This window comes from Antrostomus carolinensis, unplaced genomic scaffold (assembly GCF_000700745.2).
Source record: "Antrostomus carolinensis isolate BGI_N321 unplaced genomic scaffold, ASM70074v2 scaffold22926, whole genome shotgun sequence".
In the NCBI taxonomy this organism is placed as follows: Eukaryota; Metazoa; Chordata; class Aves; order Caprimulgiformes; family Caprimulgidae; genus Antrostomus; species Antrostomus carolinensis.
The window spans coordinates 15,638-33,036 of NW_010324242.1; the positions used below are offsets into that span (position 1 = coordinate 15,638).

General features: G+C 37.0%; 1 protein-coding gene across 1 annotated transcript in view; it reads right to left on the bottom strand.

The window, feature by feature from the left end:
* The window catches only part of EIF2AK4 (eukaryotic translation initiation factor 2 alpha kinase 4), a gene marked incomplete at its 5' end in the record, with an annotated part of 31,960 nt that extends 15,037 nt beyond the window's left edge, over positions 1 to 16,923 (bottom strand). The window contains 18 exons of the mRNA XM_010170886.2: positions 37 to 116; positions 858 to 912; positions 1,153 to 1,257; positions 1,725 to 1,847; positions 3,235 to 3,318; positions 4,447 to 4,516; positions 5,233 to 5,645; positions 5,963 to 6,120; positions 6,676 to 6,785; positions 7,153 to 7,688; positions 8,137 to 8,294; positions 9,305 to 9,420; positions 11,738 to 11,886; positions 12,387 to 12,467; positions 13,311 to 13,484; positions 14,403 to 14,505; positions 15,699 to 15,814; positions 16,890 to 16,923. Of these exons, the coding sequence (XP_010169188.2) occupies positions 37 to 116; positions 858 to 912; positions 1,153 to 1,257; positions 1,725 to 1,847; positions 3,235 to 3,318; positions 4,447 to 4,516; positions 5,233 to 5,645; positions 5,963 to 6,120; positions 6,676 to 6,785; positions 7,153 to 7,688; positions 8,137 to 8,294; positions 9,305 to 9,420; positions 11,738 to 11,886; positions 12,387 to 12,467; positions 13,311 to 13,484; positions 14,403 to 14,505; positions 15,699 to 15,814; positions 16,890 to 16,923 (2,665 nt within the window). The remainder of the gene's footprint in view (positions 1 to 36; positions 117 to 857; positions 913 to 1,152; positions 1,258 to 1,724; positions 1,848 to 3,234; positions 3,319 to 4,446; positions 4,517 to 5,232; positions 5,646 to 5,962; positions 6,121 to 6,675; positions 6,786 to 7,152; positions 7,689 to 8,136; positions 8,295 to 9,304; positions 9,421 to 11,737; positions 11,887 to 12,386; positions 12,468 to 13,310; positions 13,485 to 14,402; positions 14,506 to 15,698; positions 15,815 to 16,889) is intronic.
* Positions 16,924 to 17,399: the final 476 nt, after the last annotated feature.

Below are 17,399 nucleotides of genomic sequence, written 5' to 3' on the forward strand. Positions count from 1 at the left end.
CCATGGTGTCTTTCTATGAAGTCTACTTAATCATACCTGATTGTATGTAGACTTAGTGCTTCCTTGAACCTCTGGGCTGACATATAGTGCAGTGCCAACCATCCCCGTCAAATTACCTGCATGGCAAAAGATGAGAGTACTAGTTTCAAGAAAGTGGGAGAGAAATGCAGCATCAAAGTAAAAAAAACCAAACCAAACCACTCATCTTTTGTCCTCATTGCTCCTAGGCTGGAATGTAGTCCTTATTTAGACAGACCTAGTCAAGAACAGTTTGCAACCCAGAAAATCCTTACCTTCACATCAAGTATCTGTGTCTATCTATAGTATCTAAACCCACCTATTGCTTTACAGAATTGTAGTAGGTCAGCACACCAATGATACAACTAAATTTCACTTCCATTACACTCATCTTAAGACACACAATGTACTATAAAGTTTTCTCAAAACACAAAATTGAGCCTGTTACAGAAGGTGTCAAAAAAACCCCAAACCAAAACAAAACCCAAAACAACCCAACCAAAAAAGTCCCTGAAGTCTTGAAATTTTCCTGTACAGGCAAGAGAATGGAAGCGCAGATGGAATGGATATACAGGATCTTTATATAACTCACCATGAGAAAAGCACTGATCTATTGCAGGAAGCTAGCAGTGGAAGCAAATTCATTTTTAGGTAACAGCCAAAATTGCCAGATTATATCTAACATATCTACCCATAAGTTGAGTGGCTGGTTTTTTTTCCCCCTCCAATAAAAAAGGTTTTATTTTAAAAGAACAACTGGAAGTTCTAACAGAGAATACGGGACTGCAGAATACAAGTGCTTTGCTGAAAATTTAGACCTAGCTACTATGTAAACTAACCTGATGGGTCAGACATAGCAGAACTATCCGAGTGATTTTCTTGTTTAGAGACCACCTAAAAACAGGAAAACAGACATATTGTAAACGGCACTTGAAATGCTTCTGTTGGCTTTTCTTGCCACTTTGGTTGGCAGTAAGTGGTTTAATCCTAGAACCTTAGAAATGAAAAGCTTTACAACATCCACAACATAAAGTCCAACGAGTACTATGTTTTTATGTCTTATTTTCATCTTTCATGTTATTACAATTATTATTGCAAATTGAAGTTTTTTCATTCACTTTCATCTTTACTTACTGCATTTGCTGGATGATCTGTAGCTAAACCAAAATCACCAATTTTGACATGATCATCTGAATCTAAAAAAATGTTCACAGGTTTCAAGTCTCTGTGGATCATTCCCTGTTACAGCAGGAGAACAAAACAAAAAAACAAAACCCACAGAATATTAAACAATGAACACACACACAAACAACTCTATAATAGACTGGAAAATTGTGTTACATACTTTTATTACAGGGAGAAATCTACTGCATTAAGTCACCAATGATTAATTTTGAAGTAAGACTATATAGTCTGTCTGTAGCCCAGCAGCTAGAAACAATTTTCAGTGCTACCAGATACCTAACAAAATGTTTTCTAAAGGTGGTCAAATTTTTGTGACAAAGGGAAAAATCTGAAGTCATTCATTATAAAATTCGAGTTTATGATAAAATATTGTCAACTCCTAGAAGAGATTAATAACGGAAAGGGCGAGGAATGAACCTTGCTAACAAAAGCCCAAAAATGAACAGAATATGAAGAAACCCCTATAGAAAGAGGCACAACATAGATACTATGGACAGATCATAACTGTGATATTTACTAACCTTTTCATGGATGTAAGCTAACCCATCTAAAATTTCTCGGAAAAGCCTCCAAAGTCGACTGGTGTCTTCATATAACCCTTGGTCAATAGTATCCCTTAATGTGCTCTTCTCACAATACTCCATCTTCAGTTGTGCACATGTAGGGGACAGAGGGAAGAAAGAGCAGTTTTGTCAAGAAAAGAGACCATCAGAAACTTGTATCTGTGGGCATATTAATGCCTGCTTCTGTAACACACATTTTAGGAGCAAACAGTGTCACCAAAACATTTGGCTGTTTGGAATTTTCCCCAAGAGCTGTTTTTTAGCTAGAAAACACACATTCACTTATGGGTTCTATCCCATATTCTGGGACAATGGTACAAGCTTGTGGAGTAGTATATTCTCTAACATGCATGTTAAAAACAAGGTGAAACCAGCCAAATCATAACGTATGTTTAAGCCGAACTTTAAAGAATCTCTGGCTGTAGTTTACTTGGTGTCTTAACTTATTATATTATGAATATAGAATCATAGAACCATTTTGGTTGGAAAATACCTTTAAGATCACCAAGTCCAACTGTAAACCTAACACTGCCAAGTTCACCTCTAAACCATGTCCCTGAGCACCACATCTACACACCTTTTAAATACCTCCTAGGATGGTGACTCAACCACTTCCCCGGGCAGCCTGTTCCAATGTGTTATACATAACACATGCAAACAAGCTTATTAAAATCTAATTCCATCTAATTGTATCTTCCTTCCAGACAATCTCTAGCATTAAGTGCGCTATAAAAAACTGCAAAGCACCACAGAACAGTTAGCTAACGATAGCCAACTTCTCCCAGAAATAGTCTAACTCCTAACACAAAGGAGTTGTTAGCAGTAAAGCCTGGAGTTGCAAACCTGCAGGCATTTTATTTTGTGGGCCATACAATGGTTTTGCAGATTACTGTTTTCTGTTAAAAGAAAGAGCATATACAATATAATGCCTTTGAAGAGAATGAGGGAGTTTTCATGTCTGTGAAATACAACTTCACCTGGAAGCTGACAGAGTACACTTCAACTCCACATGGGGAATTAACGTCATAACCAAACTCAAGAACAGCAGCTTCAGTATTAGGATGGATACTCTAGACAAATAATAAGCACAAGGAAAAACAATGCTTTGGAAGCCACAGACTCAAAAAGGTTAGTTGGTTGGGTTGTTCTGAGGTTAGGTCAGGAGTTGCCAAATTTTACTTGTATGCAAGCAACAGCTGTGATCCCACTACACACCATGGCACTACAGAACTTTGCTCTCTCCAGGCACAGCTATAGAGCCATGGAAGGTGGAACAAGCCACGTGTGCTGCACAGCACCTTCCACCAGCCAAGCCTTTCAGAAAAACAATCTGTTGCAAAACCAACACTGAACTTAGTGTGATTTGCATTTTTAAAGGTCATTACTTTTCTCATGAAAAACAGCCATTAATCTCTGCAGGCTGGAATAAACAGTATCCTTTTATCTGAAAACGCAAGCACGTTTGTACCTGAATGTACAGGTAATGCACTGTCTGAATGACTGGTGCCCTGTCTTCTCCTCCATGGTTATTCTTTTCATTGCCTTCTTCATCCTTTATCACAACAAAAGTAACAGAACAGTTAGCTACAGGAAGCCGTCCAGAGTTGGGTTTTTTTAATGCATAGTACTATTTTTAAAGGGTGGAACACATTGATGAGAACTCACCTTCTATGGCTAGGTTTGAATAACAGCAAAACAATACACTGACATTTTTGTAATGCCACTGCTTCAAAGTAAGCTAGAGAAACACGTGTGACCCAACTCTCATTTTCAAAGTGAGAATGAGTAACATTTTGCCATCATTAAGATACTGGACGAAAAACAATTCCAGAAGATCTGGATGAAACATAAATCTCGGTGTGTCACATTAAAAAAAAAAATTAAAAAAAATTTGAAACTAAAATCTACAAAGCTGACATAATAGAATTAATAATGCAACTCCCACCCAACAATTTTGATACAGTGTATATTAGATATAGTGAAAAAAATGCACTGCCATATTATTAAATTTTATATTGAAAGCTTTTTCACGCCAACATACACTACAACACAAAGAGGAAGGAGATGAAGTTTTAATAAGAGCATTTTACAGATCACCAGAATTGGCAATGACAAATTGTAGATGCTGTAGAAAACTCTGCATTAGCTTTCTAGTGATACAGTGTGCCAACTGTTCACAGCAAGTGCTGTGATAAAAGAAAAAATAAACTTAAAATCAACTAAAACCTTACATATTATTCTGATTTCCTGTCTCTTTTTGACTGGTAGCAATATGTACTGTCACCACTTTCAAGAAGTGGCTAGTAAGAGCAAATATATTGGTTTACATCATCTAAAAACAGAAGAGGATTTCAACTTTCAGATGATATAAGGCAACGCATATGGCTAGCTGATAAATCATGGACATACTGAAGTGTTAAACTTCTAATAACCAGGCTCATGACTATAAAGTGCAACTCACATTCAGCTCAGCAAACTCTATGGGAAACAGAATCCAGGTTAGCTGCAGATTGATTTCTATGGAATGCAGCTCACAACAGCACAACATTTACCCTGATGGAACATAACCTTACATAGCTCTTACACCAGAACTGAAACAAAACATCCCAACTGACCTGTTTGCTTGTCAAATACTATTTTATGATCTTTTCATTTTCACTAGCTTTATATTTATACTTACTGGAGAGTGACTTTTACTGTTTTCATCCTCATTATCAAAGATTATTTCACTTTCAGAATCTGTGGTTGGCCTGTTTAAAAAAAGAGAAAGAAAAAAACTCAAAAGTTTTGGGTACCAAAAATATTTACTACGAAATCAGGAAACTATTTGCAGAGAAAAAGAAAAGCTTCTGTTGAAGACCTTCCATACACCTTCAACAAAAAAGCTAAACAAAACAAAACCCAAAAAAGTACTGGGCTTGCAAAGCAACGCTTCCTTTGACAGCCCAGTCTCTTAAAGGGAAGGTATATATTTGCATCAGTAAAATTTAATTTCTATAGTCAGTAAGCAAAACTGAGATAAGTTCACTGACTTGCTTAAACAAACCACCATGAGTTACTCCATACACAGAATATGTTAATAAAAACCAAAACAAAAAAGAAAGGACAAGTTAAGGTATTTTTCAGGATTTGTAATATTTCTCTGTTATAGTTTATCAAAAACTGTACTCCCAAGGTTGGAAAAGACAGTCCAACATAAACACTTAACCATTCTGACACAAATGGTAAAAAACTTCTAGAAGCCTAAACCAAAGTTTTCCTTATACCCTGACAGTTTTTAAGCTACAAATTTTCCCCTCCCTGGCTATCTGACTGCTGGCAAATACACTGTTACGGAAACAGGGGACAGAATGAAAATGCAGTGAATTACCTCTGACAAAAGAAGCAAGAATGTTAAGAGACACAAACTTAGAAAAAACCAACTTTGTTCATGTTCCCTACAGTGCCAATACTGAAGCCTACTTACAAAAATGAATGTGAGAACACCCCATCAGCATCATCATCGTCATCGCTGGACTCCTGATCAGCCCCACTGAATTTGTTGCTGGAGGATCTTTCACACGAAGTACTCCACTCAACTGAACTTGTCAAAACTGGAGGAGGAGCATTAGCTTCCACATCATTTGTCTCCTCAGTGGTAAGGATAAAGAGACTGCCTTTGGTGGGCACTCTTTTCTCTTCAGTTGTTTCAGACGATGACATAGTGGGAAAAGGACTTTCATGTTTTTCTATCCAAGCATTGTAATACCTCACAATATTCTCATGGTTCAACCGGGAAAGTAACGTTACTTCCCCCTTAATCCTCCGAAACTGCTTGCTGGCAGGGTTTATGCGGATACGTTTCACAGCATAATAGCAACCATCAAGCTTGTTTCTCACCTGCAAAATTCAAATAAATCTAAATTCAAATGCTTATAAATGCCTTACCAAGTAGAGCCAGAAGTAGAATGATTTCATGGAAGAGGAAGTTTTCCTTTCACCTGAGAAAGGCAAATTCAAATGCTTCTCTCCAGACTGCCAGCAATCTTTCACATAATGTATAAGCCTATTCAACTCCAGATAAAAACAACACAGGCAGGGCACACTAGACGATGAATAAAACCATGCAAACATTGAATATATTGTTTTGCTTCAGAGAAAACAAACACATCCCCAAAAAGGATTCCACAGAGGGAAATAATTTTTTTATACCACACCTTGATGACTGCTCCAAAAGCCCCTTTGCCAAGTAATTTCAGCTCTTCAAACTCATTGTAGTAGCGTGAAAATTGTCTCTGTGTTTCTGTGAAGAATGAAGCACTGGATATCTGACTGCTGGGTACAACTGTCTCCATGCAATCTATACCTGTTGAATCTGTAACAAAGACATCAAAATTACCACCACTGGCAGCATGGGGGTATGGAGATAAGGTACAAGGGATTGTCAAATAAGCATCAGGAAGAAGATAAAACTGAAATAACTTTAAGTGCAACTAAAACATAAAATACAGAAGTGCTCTGTTGTGTAGAGCTAAGCTCTGGTAGAAGCATAAAATGTTAATACAGTTTTTAATCACTAACATTGATTATGTTGGACAAAGGAACTGATTCTAACAAGAAGATAATGAGAGAAGTCTCATTGGAATAGCATCTTCCAAGGACAAAGTTAAATCTGACATTTATACCATGCAGGAGGTGGATGAATTTACAGGCTTAATTAAAGCATCAGCTTCTTCTACTGATGAGACAACAGCAGCCAATCTACCCCAGCTAGTCATGGATATATAGTCATGGTCTCTAACTTCTAGGTTAGTTAATGTAAAACACCTGTGCAGTCTTGTGAAGCTCCAGCACGGCTCAATTTTTGTGTTACTGCAGGTATGCAGTTCCACTTATTTAGCAGAATACAGAAAGAATCCAAGTTTCTTACCATCTAGATTTTCTTCAGCTACAGGTACTTTCATTCGTGGAATGTTTATAAAACTGTGTTGTAACAACTGCTGAGGAGTCCACCTTTCCTTATCTTCCAAGCAAACACATCTGTTAGCAAACCAAGAAGAGAATTGTTCAAAGACCTACTCCATATCAGGCCTAAATGTTAAAAGAGGTCTCCTTATATTTAAGAAGTTATCACCTTTATCATTCAGATGGGAATCAGAAGCAAAGACAGACTAAATAACTTATCCACAGTGACACACAAAGTTGGTGGCAGGGCAGAGAAGAAGAGAGCATCAGACCTGTTCTCTCAAATCCCAGATCAGCAGCCTGAGCTGTGAGTGAGCAATCATCTCTCCTCTAAAAACTATGACTAGCAACAAAGGGGAATTTAGCTGTTTTTTCAAAAAATTGTTCAAGTCTTTAAAAAAAAATCAAAAAGACAAAAGATACAAGAATGCAACAAACATACTTTTCCAGAAAGTCTTGGAAGTCAGCAGGTAAACTGGTAGGAACAGCAACTGGATATTCCTTCGTTACTTGGCCCTGGCTGAGTGAAAGCAGAAGCAAGCCCAGACTCCATACATCTCCTTTTTTTCCAGGTTTGCTGGGAAGACCATCCTCACTGAAACGAACTTTGGTTTGCTCAAAAACATCTGCTTTGCAGATGTCAGCTAAGCGCTTGGAAATGCTGTAGTCTGTCACCTTGATATTTCCTTCAGCATCTACCAGGATACTGGAAGCACAAAGAACTTTGTGCACTACTGAATTACTGTGCAAGTAGTCAAGAGCTGACAAGATCTGGGTCACATAATGGCGCAACTGCTCAACTGGAACTGGAGTCTCTCTGTGTAAGTATGTAGAAAGGCTGCAACCACTTATGTACTCCACTAAAATGTCCACCACAATTGAATCGTCCCGTTCTTTAAGGTTCATACATTTATAATGCACTATGTTTGGGTGACTGAGCTTCGTCAGTGAGCTGAACTCTGTTTCTGCACCCTGAAGCTGTTGGAGAAACACAAAATAACATGCACTGTGTCATATCTCATGAACACACCACTGTCAAAATATGTAACACATACAAAATACATATAAAATATATGACATTAACATCCTTTTCTGAAAGGGAAGTATTGTACAAAAGGGGCAAGAACACCTTTGGTTTCTGCCACGTAAGCTTGATTCTTTCTTCATTATTTAATACTGTATTATTTTGATTAGGCACACTTGCATAAATATGCATAATTATGCATACTTTCTTGCATTATATTATTGTAAATGAACTCCTGAATACCCCAATACAGGCATCTTCTTCTGTGGTGCAGATACTCTAAACACTAGCATTTTCAAGTTCATCACCACCCTCTCAAGTTTAATATAAACTTGCAGCCTCAAGAAAAGTACTGAACCCCACCTAACCTTTATTAAGCCAAATACAAAATACAGACATTACCTGTTTCTTACACTTCTCAATCTTTTCTATTTCATGGGATGTAAGAAACCTTCCCATCTTTTTTTGCCAGTGCAGAACCCACTCGTATACCAAAACAAAGTCTCCATTGCGAATTTCCAAGGCATTGTAGACTGATTTACCAAGCTGTTCATCCTTACCTACACATGAAGAGAGAGAGAGAGAGAAGAGGACCATGGCTTCTTTTGTTTCTAAGCACTGGACAAGAGCTCCTGCAAATGCTAAATAAACACCAGTAGGCTTGCTTTCTACAATTTCAGAAACACAAATCTACTTACAATTAACCAAGATCCATGCCTGCATGGTATGTATGGGAAACACCAGGTCTGATGAGACTGAGTGCCATGTAGCAGCAGACAAATGAAAGCAATAGCACACAGGCAAACACATGCTGCGTGTTTTAAAATAATTTCAGCTTTTAATAAATGAACACTCTGCCTGCTGAGCAAATGCTGAGCTCTACACACAGTAACATAATTGTTCACCCTCAAACTGCAAAGTAAGAAAATTTTCTTTGCTCCAGAGTCTTTCAGGCTGTTCACCCTGCCACTGAAGAAGTGCTATGTTGAAAATGAACAATAAAAACATTTGATGGCCCATTCATATGGGCACTTCACAGAGGCCTTTCAGCCCTGAAAGCCTCCTACCATTGCCTGTATTTATGTTTTCACTAAAGCCACTGCTTTTATGCCACTGCTATCAGCAGCAATGGAAGCAGAGTAAGTAGGCATTTCTAACCCTGTGCTTATCACTGGTTTCACATGGTACTGAAAGCTAAATGACTTCTTGCTTGGTAGTCACATGTATCTGACAAGCTAACTATTTAAAAGAAAACAGTTTACAGTATTATTTCAGTTATGTAGAGAATATAAAATATTGAGAAGGTGAAGGTTTTTTTAGTATGGCTATTCAGTTATGTAATTGTATCTGGAGAAGCAAATTTCTACTTAAAATAGTCCTACAAAAAGAAACTATTTACCACAAAGTAACTCTTCCTAGTATTCCCTCCCATTTGCAACTGTGACATTTCACACTCCACAACAATATTGTCTTCACTCTTGCTGCTTGTACCTGATGATATTGTTCTCCCTCTCAAATAAAAACCAACCCAAACCCCAGTACTTCCAGCTACAATTGTAATTTTGCTTACCTAGACATCTTCCTTTATGGACAATAAGTTGTCCAACACCACTTGTGCTGAAGTTCAAAACTTCGTAATTTCCAGGGGGCTCTTCATTATTACTAACAGAAAGCTGTCGTTCTCGTCTGCAATGTGAACAGAACATTTTTCTCCAACTCAAAAAGACAATATTGCTGCAGTGCCTAGTCACCAAAGACATCAATTCTGCAACAGGATTAGCTTTCAGAGACTTTTGCATCCAATGATAATATCCATTAATTTCAAAGATACTGAGTTAGTGCAAAGATGTATGTTTGATTAGAAATACATAATGGTAGCAGCAACATCATGCTGCAATGAGTCACTATATTCAAAGTCAGGAGTTAAATTCTGAATCTCAAACTTCTGCATCTTAGGATGACACTCCCAGCTTGGGGGACAAATATTGTTTTTTTTAATTAAAAAAAAAAAAAAGAAAAGGAAACTTACTACAGCTCTGAAAGATTATGTAGGTTTGACTTGATTTGCGTTCTCTTCAAAACATTACAAAAAGTAAAAAGTAAATATATGCAATTTTGAAGTTCATTCCAGCTTTAGCTTAATTATTTTTCCTAAATAATTGGAAACCCTAAATGGGTTTCCCATTTGCCTCCTTTACTAGTCTAAACTCCTCCTTCAAGAAAAGGGAAGTTCTACAAAAACTTTCAAAGCAAGTATGATTAGGTTGTTTCTTCTCACACGTATGTACAGAGCTGCATATGAGATCAGAAAGAACTCAAGACCACTAATCCAAATCAATCTCCTTTACTTCTTTCTACAATCTATTTCATAACTAATAGAAATATCACTACTGCAAGAGTATCCTCCAAATAAATGCAGTCATGTATAGAGATCATAGGAGTATATGAAGGGTAATGTAGAAGCTCTTTCAAAATATTTAATTTATTTAAAAAACCCAAACAAAAAATAAAAAGTGCTACGTAGAAAGGAGATGCCACAGGGAACTTCTTACTAAGTGCTGTATAAAGCAAGACATATAAAGAAAGCATCTGGCTTTCTGAATTCAAATATATTTTATAAATGAAATTGTTTTAGATTTTAATAATCTTCTAAAAATTTGTGCCACAACAGCCAAATTTTCAGGCTTCATAAACAGATAAAAATACAGCACAACTCTTCTTGTGAGGGGAGACCTCAGAAAACAAAACCTGTCTGGCTTTTGCTTAACTCCACAAACATGGCATCATGAGGAGTTTCAACATTTCAGAATCCTTTTTGTTTACTTTCACTATTGTTAAAGTAACTCATTCTGCCTTTTTGTTTTTTTTCTGGTGGTCTTTTTTGTTTGGTTGGTTTTGGTTTTGTTTTGTTTTTAAATAAGAACATATAATGTAAGAATCTGTGTGGAAAGTTAACATAAGTCCATTGTATGTGTCCTGCATCAAAGCACAGTAACAAACTCCTGAGATGCTTTCCTTGTTCCACAAGCACAGACAGTGTCTCATTTTGCTATACTAAGATTAGCAAGAAGATAGGAGGAGAGATTTACGGACTATCAAACACTATACAGAAATATCTGCCAAGTATGACTTGGGATAGGCAAAGGGAAGAGATGGTAGCAAGAGTCAAAGTAGGATACATCAAAGAAGAACTGCTTCAGGTATCTTGCGTTGCCGATAAATAATGTGAAAACAATTCTGAAGTCTACAGACAAGAAAAAAACAGGAATACACTATTCCCATTAAAACGACAGTCCGAATAACAAGTCAGTGGCACAATCTGAAACAAAACTAGGAAAATTAATACCAGGATATCTCCACTGTCCTTGACAGTTTTATTAGCTACGAACGCAGGAAATGGGGGGATAAAAAAAGAAAATAAAAAAATAGAGAAACAAAAACCTGAACCTGTACCACCACCAATCCTAACCTAGATGAGTTACATACTAGCAAAAGAATCCTCCAATAACTCTAAACTTCCCTCCAATAAGTTGCTCTGCAAATGCAATCACTGTTATCCGATTCTCCAACAAGGAGCTTTACACTGGTGTATCTTTACAGCAAATGTTTTGAGATCAATATAAGCTTTAATTTATTGTGCTATTCCAAAATCTCCATCAGCTGACTTAAAATATTTTTTTCTGCAATTGCCAACATACTGCATACTTTTAGGAAACTAAGTAAGCCCTGAATATACCTTCCAAGGATTGCCAAATACTTTTTAAGTTAAACTAAGGGCCAAGCTGACTCCTTTAATTGGAAAGTTCCCAAGTTATCCATACCACATGCATTAGTTAAACCATGACAAATGAAGAGAGGGAAGAATGGGGCAGGAAGGGGAAGAAACCAAAACAAACAGCTGAGGAACATGGCACATTACCCTATTGCCTTCAAATTTCACTTTGAAATCTAATGCTTGGGAAAAAAGAATTAAAAAAATCCACATGCAAACTGACATACTTACTTTGAACGTCCAGCTGAGTTTGGTCGGTGTTTATTATTCACTCCATGTTCCAAACAACTCCCATTTAAATTGGAGGCAACTCTGTATCGTCCAGCATCTCTCCTGTGAGAATTTTCTTGACTTGTCAGAGCAGCTATTTCCAAACGTTCCTATAAATCAGGAAAAACATTAAAAAAGTACTCCTATCCCCAAAATATGCAAGTACTTGGCTATTATTCTATAAAGGCACTCAGATCACAGGAGAAATAGGTTTTCATAATAAATGTGCATATGAAGCTGAGGAAGAAATGCTGAGATTCATAAACTACCTTTCAGCACTGTTCAGGGACAAGAACATAAAGATTCTTTACAATGAAACTGGGAATGTTAACACACTAGCTTTTTTCTATGTCTGTTTGAAAATACCCGCCTCATCACACTTAAGATGCTAATATATGAAACTATTTTTCCTTATGGTTGATTTTATTCCAGAAATACACCCCATATAATCAAGAACCTATTTTAATCTAGATCCATTAGAAGCACTGGATAAGAAAAGATGTCCAGGACAATTCAGTCATGTAAATCTCTCAAATTTTTATAAGCATATGCTACAATACTGGGAAGAAGTTACTGCAATGGTTTTCGCACGCCTGCTTAGAAAGAATACCTGTTTGGCAATCTCTTTCTTTTTTCTTTCTTCTCTTTTCTCTTCCTCCCTTCTCTGAATCTCATTAAGGATTTCACGTTGCTGAAATGAATTTCGGTGTTGTTAGAGATGCAATAGTACATGCAATGCAACTGCTAATCTTACCCTGGTTAAAAAAAAAGCCCCAAAACAACAAAGCTATGATGCCGATTTTTCAAAAGTGTTAAAGAGGACTTGTGGATCCCACAAGAATAAAAAAGTAGAAGTCAAATTACCTCTCCTGAGGAAGTTAACAGCATCAGTTGTATGATACAGGAGAATGGAGTTGTAAACAAAAGAAAATTACTTCTACTGACAGACCCAACAATAAAATTTCATACAGAGAAAAGACGGTGGAATAATCTAAAACATTCCTTTAAAAAAAAAAAGAGCTATTCTATCCATATTCCCACAGTGTGGAGACTCCACACTACTAGTCTCTGAGACTTAGATGAATCCTCTCGTCTCAAGTGGAAAACGTATGCGAGTCCAAGGTCTCTTTAGATTAAATTTATTGTGCTTTAGAGAAGTCTGTCATAGTGAACATTCCAGTCACCCTACGGGTGAAGGAAGGTATGATTATATATCTGTCTAGCTAAGTACTTACTATATACATCTGCTTACAGCTTTGTATAAGATCCTCTTTATAAGTGATTTTCATAGAATTAGGAATCAGCATTTAGGTTTGTTTCAGGCATAAACATTTCTCAGGGTTAAAAACACATACCTAAAATATTACAATTGCAGCAGCAGATAGTTCATATAGCACACTGATTGACTCGTACTGAGAGGTCTGATAAGTTAATAATTCACTAAAACCCACTGCTGTGCAGGATGATTTACAGAATAATGATTGTTTATGTTATTATAAGAATACAGGGTTATTCACACTTTAATTTCTCTTACCTCCTGCTCCTCTCTTCTCTTAACTTCTTGTGCCCTACGCAATTCCTCCTGAGCCAGTCTTTCTTGTTCTTTTTGGTGATTTTTTAGCATTTCTTCATGAAAAGACTTGGAAGGTGGTTTATTATACTCACTGAGAAATGACTGTACGTGGTCAGCAAGTTCAAATATCATCACCTGAAAGAAAATATATATGAATGACATGCACAGTTCAAAGAACAAGTAGATCACATAATAAAGTGATGCCCAACTCAAAAAAGCAATATAGCACAGCTGTGTATTTCTCACTTTTAGAAAGGCACATTGAGCAAATCAGCTTTCACCTGTAATTTTTCCAAATAGTGGTAATAAATATACCATAAACCTTGCTTTCACCAAGAATTTAATGTTTGCTAGTAATGCTTTAAAACATTTCAGTCCTCAGCAACAATGGAAAGGTATTGTTAATACCAAACAGACTTGGGGACTTATAAAATCCCTTAAAATAAATACAAGTTCTAAGATTCACATATTTCTCCATCTTTCTCTTTTTATCCTATTCGGGGGAAGTCAAGTATCACTGTTTCTAAGCATAGCAGAAAAAAAAGGCATAACAGCATGGAGTGACTGTGCTACAGCCACAGAAGTCAACTGCTGAGCTGGTGTTGTAACAGTTGTTGCGGTCTCTTGCCCTTCAGTTCAGCATTAGGAGAACAAGATCACACTGAAAAACTTCCCAGGTAATTGCTGTTTGCTTAAACAGTTGTAGCCACTTACAATATTCAAAATATGCAAGTGCAGAAAGCTTTCAATTTTAGAGTTAGCAGTGCCTTTCATACTGTGAAATAACTCAGAGAATAACACCAACCTTTAAAACTGCCTTTAGATAGGGACAAAGCTCGCATTATTTACATATGCACTGTATTTTAAGAGCGCACATATTCCAAACTTTCATTACTTAGAAACATTCTTAAGAAAGAAGGTAAGTCTCTCCCTCCTTAGGAGCAATGCACCTTATACTTCCAGTGTGGAAGTGTTTCATTATACTATACCACGCATTTTTTTAGAACTATTCAGGTCCAGAGTATATTTCTCAAGAAAGTGAAAAGCTCTTACCTCTCCGCAGCGCTGTTTTGCCAGTTCAGCTAGTCTAGATTTTAATTCATTTATTTTCTCATTTGACAAACCTTTAGAATTTTTTAGTTGTATTTCGGGGACACTGGGGGACAGCAACAAAACATAAAGAAAGTCCTTATTAGAAAAACTGAGTGTAAAAAGCAATTCTGTAAGACACAGAATGTTGATAAAAATGGTGGATAAGGGAAAAAGAATAGAGTTCATAGTGACCTGGCAATTAGTCAATGCTCAAATAAGCAGTACATAAATATTACATATGTAATATAGAATAAAGCCAGAAATACTGTTTTATATTCCCTGCCATTACATTTTCTGGCTGCAGATTATCTGTCAGTTGTACTTATCATAAGAACTACCAAAGAAACCCTGCAGTCTTATAATTCAGCTCTTAATCAGTAATTTGCCTAACAGCCCTTTGAAAATATTACTAGTATAACATTTAGTTTTTAAAAATCCATTACTATACAGGTCATACAAACTTAAAGAAATATGTGCAATAAATAAATACCAGCTAAATTTTAAAAATTGTTTATAATAAAGTAAACGAGTAAAACAACGGTAGCTATGCTATCTTAAATTAAAAAAAAAAAATTAAGAGTGGCTGTTATGTCCTGTGTTACAGGGTATAACTGAGTATCACTTGGTAAGGAATAGCACTTCCCTTCTATAGTGCTCATGCCACAGCACAAATGGATGAACTAAGGGGAGTTACACTATGGACACAACCAGTGACATAAGGACTGAACAAAACTACGCTCACAGAGCAACACCTAATCCAGAAATTACTTGCCAACTCAAAACGCTGGTGGGGCTAATCACCTGCACTCTTTCTACATTCCCTACAGAGAACTCTTCCAAAACGCTAACCCATCAGAAAACAGGAACAGCAGATACAACTAAGACAGCAGATTGCCTTAAAAATGAAGATTCACTCCCTCTCTCAGCAGATCCCGAGCTGAAGAAGTTTAAAAGGGCACTAAGATGCCAGCAGGTACATCTGTGTTTATGCCTCTTCAAGATACAAACTGGGGCTGCAGTCTTGCACTGACAAATGCATCCCTGTTATTCTTCACTGCACAAGAGACCACATCCAATTCAGGTGCCAAATTTTTTAGTTACCTACTATAAAATACCACAGGCTTAACAAATACTGACATAGAAAAAGCAAGAATAAGAGTAGTGAATAAAACTACCCGTTTTTTCAACTTACACTTTACTATGGAAAATAAAGAAAAATGTTCAGAGAAAAAAGGTTACATTTTAATGTTCACTCACGTGTCAGGGTAAGTATGTGGACACTTGACCCACAGATCAACTTTGGCATATACTTCATTATCACCAGTCAATCCCTGAGGACGCAGAACTAAATTAATTTCAGGAGGCTGTCGTACCTAAAATGGAAAACAAAACTTATGGTATAAAAGGGGGGTTGGTTTTGTTTTAATAAAAGCACACAACACTCACAAACTATATTATGGGAGAATTCAGGTTAGATCATCCAAACCATGAAAAAAACATACAAATGTATTGACATTGCTCAATGAGAGTGAACTGGTTCACCCATTATCACAGCTTCGTTTTTAGAACTTCTACAGGTAAGTGTAGTTACAGTTTTTAGGAAGATGATTCAGACTGACCAAAAAGGAGTTTTTATAATATAAACTTTGTATTCTGCTTACTGTAGGGTACTAGTAGGAAAAAATTAAGTAAATGTAACACAGGTTATTTATGAAATATCGCAAATTAAAGCATTCATTACAAGAACAATATTGTTTCTTTTGTGTTTGTTTTAGTTTAATAACAAACACCAGTCAATATTTTACTTTAACATTACTCCTTTAGATACCTTGTGTGGCCAAACAGACAGCAGGTTTTTTTGTGTTTGTATTTTTGGTTTTGGCATAAAACAATTTTAACAAGTACTGCCCTTCCCCCTCCATCCTGTTCAAATTGCCTACTCAAAATCAGAATAAAATATGCCCATATAAACACTCTAAGCCTTTTCTTTTCAATTAGAAAATGAGTATTTGGAAAAAAAATGTGCAACCCAGACCTTAGCAACATGTCAAACAGGTAGGAAAATACAACCATATGGAATAACAAATACCAAAACATGTCAGGAGATTGTCACTGTCTCCTCTATTTTCCCTGTATGTTGCCAGCAGGGAAAAGAACAGGTTAAGTCAAGAGGATGTCAGACATGAATTTAATTGTGAATAAGGTCTGCAACACTTCCATAAACGCAGCAAACTACTAACAGTGTTCGCATCAAACTCTATGCGAAGAAAAACCAAAATCAACAACAACCACCAAAAGTCCTAGGTTTCTGCAAAAATTTTCGGTTCAGGTTTATGGAAGAAAACGACAGCGGGGGCTATGACACCCTGCAGAAACTAACAGACTGAAGAATGCAAACAGAGACGACAGTGACAGTGAACCTGGGGAACCGAAAGGAGCGCCCAGTACCTCCAGGTACATGAAAACTGTGCCACGGAGGCAGCTGGAAAACGATTCTCAACTAGACATTGGGGACACGAAAGAGAAATGGAAAAGAATAGCGAGTACTACACTTGAGACTTAATTAGTTGTCATTAAAAAAACCCCCAACTATAAAAATGAAAGTTAAAGGATTAAGTTCTCATGGAAACAGCCACAGTTTGAGCAAACTACAGCGTATAATTAATAGGCAAAGATCAGCAACACGTATGCTAATGAGATGAATTAATTAAGTAGGTATGTAATTATTTGGTTAAGGGATGCACCAAGAGGCAACTGTAAAAAAACCCTGACAATTAAAACCCAAGTTCTAAGCTCAGCACTAATCACGGGGGGAAGGCATCGATCTGGAGGATTAACTGCAAGGGCAGTCAGTCACACGGCTGCCTGCCGAGGTGGGGGCAGCGGGCAGAGCCAAGGCGCGCCGGGCAAGAACCGGGACTCGACTCCGGCGAGAAGGTGCCGACAGCCTTCCCGCCG